Source organism: Lactuca sativa, chromosome 9, assembly GCF_002870075.4.
Source record: "Lactuca sativa cultivar Salinas chromosome 9, Lsat_Salinas_v11, whole genome shotgun sequence".
Taxonomy (NCBI): Eukaryota; Viridiplantae; Streptophyta; class Magnoliopsida; order Asterales; family Asteraceae; genus Lactuca; species Lactuca sativa.
The window spans coordinates 24430821-24435367 of record NC_056631.2 but is presented as its reverse complement, the minus strand read 5'-3'; the positions used below and the strand labels follow the sequence as shown (position 1 = coordinate 24435367).

At 34.4% G+C, this 4547-nt stretch overlaps 1 protein-coding gene across 1 annotated transcript; it reads left to right on the top strand.

Annotated features, from left to right (window-relative positions):
* The first annotated feature begins 206 nt into the window (after positions 1 to 206).
* Positions 207 to 2016, top strand: LOC111881146 (3-ketoacyl-CoA synthase 12). Its single transcript, XM_023877540.3, has one exon. It carries the CDS (start codon positions 385 to 387, stop codon positions 1783 to 1785), a length of 1401 nt encoding a protein of 466 aa, XP_023733308.1. The 5' UTR covers positions 207 to 384; the 3' UTR covers positions 1786 to 2016.
* Positions 2017 to 4547: the final 2531 nt, after the last annotated feature.

Sequence of the window (4547 nt, the reverse complement as noted above, 5' to 3'; positions counted from 1 at the left end):
AATAATCAAATAGCAATTAGTTAAAAAGAAAAATGAAAATCATGATGACGTATTTCAACTTTTTATCTATAAACTCTTTCAAAAAAAAAAAAAAAAAAAAAAAAAAAAAAAAAACTTTTTATCTATAAATATTTGAGAGATGTGGTCAAAGTTATCTCACAAAAGTCTACCTGTGATATTAATAATTTATACAATACTAGTGAGGCATGCAAGTTGTACACGCTACACACCCCTTTTTATACCAATGTGTCTATTAGCTTCCAATTACACACAACGTAAAGAAACTTGCAAACATACATACATACATACATCTCTCTCTCTCCCAACTGCCTCTCTCACTATATATATCTATTTGTTTTTGTCTCTCTATATTGAATTTCTGATATGGGTTATGTTTTGACCATCGTATTTTGTTTTCCTCTCTTCTATCTCTTCTGCATTCTCCTCAACTTTCTTGAAAAAAGAAGGCATCAAAACTGTTACATACTCGATTACCAGCTCTACAAACCTTCGGATGACAGGAAACTAAGCACTGAGTTTTCCGGCGACATTATCAAGAGGAACACGAACTTGGGTCTTAACGAGTATAAGTTCCTTCTGAAAGCCATCGTAAGTTCCGGCATTGGAGAAGAAACCTACGCCCCAAAAATGATGTTTGAAGGACGTGAAGAAAACCCTACTCATGATGATGCGATCGACGAGATGGAAGAGATTTTCATAAATAGTATCGGAAAACTCCTCGAGCGTACCGGCGTTCAGCCGGATAGTATCGATGTTCTGGTGGTCAACGTCTCGATGTTGACCTGCATGCCGTCGTTATCCGCTCGAATCGTGAACCGATACAAAATGAGACATGATGTGAAAACGTACAATTTGTCCGGGATGGGGTGTAGTGCGAGTTTAATCTCGATAAATCTCGTTCAAAGTATTTTTAAGTCGAAGAGAAATCAATTGGCGATGGTGGTGACATCCGAATGTTTAACTCCGAATTGGTATTCCGGTAACGACAGGTCGATGATACTATCGAATTGCTTGTTTAGGTCAGGTGGGTGCGCCATGATCTTAACAAACAAACCGAGTCTGGTTCACAGGTCCATGTTCAAGCTCAAGGTTTTGGTTCGAACCCACCATGGTTCTAAAGATGAAGCTTATGGCTGCTGTTTACAAACAGAAGACGCTCAAGGTCGAGTCGGGTTTCACCTCGGTAAAACCCTACCAAAAACAGCCACCCGAGCCTTCGTCGATAACCTAAAAGAAATCGCACCAAAGATCCTCCCACTGCGGGAACTCCTCCGTTTCGCCGCCCTCTCATTTGCCCGGAAAACTCTCCAAAACGTCTTCGGAAAGTCATTCTACGCGACTCGACCCATGATCAACTTCAAAACCGGCATAGACCATTTCTGTCTGCACACCGGAGGTAAAGCCGTGATCGACGCCGTCGCTCAGAGCCTGAACCTCAGCCAATTTGACATAGAACCAGCACGTATGACACTCCACCGGTTTGGAAACACGTCGGCGAGTAGTCTCTGGTATGTTCTCGGCTACATGGAGACGAAGAAGAGGCTGAAGAAAGGTGATAAACTGTTCATGATCAGCTTCGGAGCCGGGTTCAAGTGCAACAGTTGCTTATGGGAAGTGGTGCGAGATCTTGAAGGTGAAGGGAATGTATGGAAAGACTGTAACATCGAAAGCTACCCACCGCTGACCTTAGAGAACCCTTTCATGGCGAAATACGGTTGGCTTCACGACGTCGACGACATCTCAACGCTCAACATTCAAGAATGAAAACGAAAGAAAAAAAAAAAAGTAAAAAGAAAAAGGTCAATTTTTATTTCCATTAAAATGATTGTTTTATTTATAGCAATAATACTTAAATGTTTTCATGTTTATAGTAGTTGAGTTGTGTGTGTATTTATTTTGGTTGTTGTGCGTTTTCTATTTTACAATGGAATAGCGACACAAAAAATGTTTTTTTTTTCTTATTACAAAAGACCCGAAAACCATACGTTATATGCATTTATGAATTCACTCAATAAAACAAAGTAGATGATGTTCTAGATAAACTCTGGATGTTGCTTTTTTTATCTTATGTGTATTTACCGAAAACAATACTTCAAAATAAAATATTTAAATATTTATAATTTGTATTATGTAAGATTTAGGTTAGTGATATTAAAATTTATTTTTACAATAAAAATTATTTATGTATAAAGTAAAAGGGGGAGAGGATATAGGAGAACAAGTATACAGCTGTGGACATTTATTTCCTGTATAAATCTATTTTTATATCGATATTAATATGGCTTTAATGGTTTGTACTTTATTTTAATAATACGTATCTATAAAGAAAAAAAAATCAAACAATCGCTCATGTGTTGTAGACAGTGGAGTAGTTGGGGCCTTCCCTTCACCAAAAGAACAACTCATCAATGCACACTTAAATTTGATCCAAAAATACCATACACCTCAAACTTGTATAGTCGGTTTATTATTACCATTAATGGCAAATTCACTAATAATTTTTTAAATTATTATAAACAAGTTTTGACTAATGTTACAAACAAGTCTTAAATTTTATATAATAGTAATTCAAACTTGATTGAGCCAAACTTTATGGTATATAATTAAACTCTGAAGGTATAACAATTAGAATTTACATATATAGCGTTTTAAACCCTTAACAAGTATTAGTAACCAAAAATAGGCGACTATTAGAGGCTTTATTAGAGGCTTAATGACCAAAAATAATGGTCACTGCATCGGAGGTTTAATGATGGAAAATAGTGGCCTAATGACAAAAAAAATGGTCATTACCGTAGAGATTTAGGGATCAAAAGTATAGGTTAATCTCTTTGGATCGAGTTCGAATAAAGTTTGCTTTATTGTTTTAACAGGTATTTTTTAACTATTTAAGTTTCAGAGTTCGAATTTACTTTATCAAACATATTTCTATTGGATGTTTTCAACTTATATTTAAGTTCTCAACTGAAAGTACTTGGCGAACATAATGCCATGGAGTTGACTTGGAGTTTTGATTTGACTGGTTCAGCTGTACTAAAGCAAAAAAGTTCTATGACAATAAATATTAAGATCAGAATAGCTATAAATATATATTATATTTTGTGTCATTTATGTTTTTGAAGCATTCATCAATAATACATGATGCAACATGCCATTTATTTTTGTATGTGGGGTGCAAATACAAGAGGATGATGGAACACATATAAGTCTTACCAGGTTGGAAACTTTGATGTATGTCATGACAATCTTTTATAAATAAGTGTTCAACTTGTTGATTAAAATATTGTTGTGTAAATGTAAACTATGTGGATGTATTATGTTGAATGGTCGAATACTATGACATGCCTCAATTATGTCAGGTTTAAATGTTGAATGATCCATACACCAATTCCAACTTCTGACAAGACGTTTTTTTGTATAAGGATTCTCTCTCGATCAATAACTTCCATTTCTTGAAGCTCAATTGCCCTCTGTTGTTTCTAGCATATAAACTAATATCAATGCCATTTTGAGGAGTTGGATTCAAAATTTTGAATTTCATAAGAAATTCATTCAATCTCAATTTGATGATTTGCGAGTTGATATGAAAGTTTGGAATAACGCCCTCTGTATTCAATACGATCAACATTATTCCTCATATACTATGTTTCTTAGAACATGTGATAAGTTGAATATTGCCATCGGAACCTTTCTTATGGATATCTATCATTAATCCATCTCTATGTTTGCTAGTTGTATTTGTGTAGACAGATCATGTTATCAGTTCTCAACCATATGTTGTAGTATCACCATCTACTTAGTGTCATGAAGATCCCATGAAATTAACTTGATACTATCATAAGTACGGTTGTAAATGAACCGAACGAAGGCTTGTTCATGTTCGTTCATTTAAGTTAGCCGAACAAACGAACGAACACGAATAGATAAACGAATGAATTTGCTTGTTCATGTTCGTTCATTTAACAAATTAAATTGTTTATGTTCGTTCATTTATGTTCATGAACATTCTAAACGAATGTATGAATGGAGATGAACAAACATAATTGAATATATAAACATAAAGAAACATATAATATAGTAATGTAATCATAGTTGAACATTTATGAATATAAAATGAACTTAAATGAATGAACGTAAACAACGTAAATGAACGTTCACAAACATAATTTGTAACATCTGCAACACCACAGTCACTCCCAAACACATGTTGGTCATGTCTCAAATAAATATAGTTGATCAGGCTATATTGATCCCAGACATGATTACATAACTATTCAGGTTTAACCGCAGTGTCCAACATCCAAATACTTTTGTTTTGTTCTACTCATGATACTGTTTTCTGATACATATGTATACTTATATACTTCTTATAAAATACTTATATTTTAAAAGTATACTTTTAGTTCAGAGCACTTCGGCGCCCTTAGTGTTTATAGTTGTATACCATGTAAGGTTCGGTATACTTAGTTCACTATAAACAATAGCTCTAATATCAATTTGTTACACCTCCAAACCGAAACGGCGGA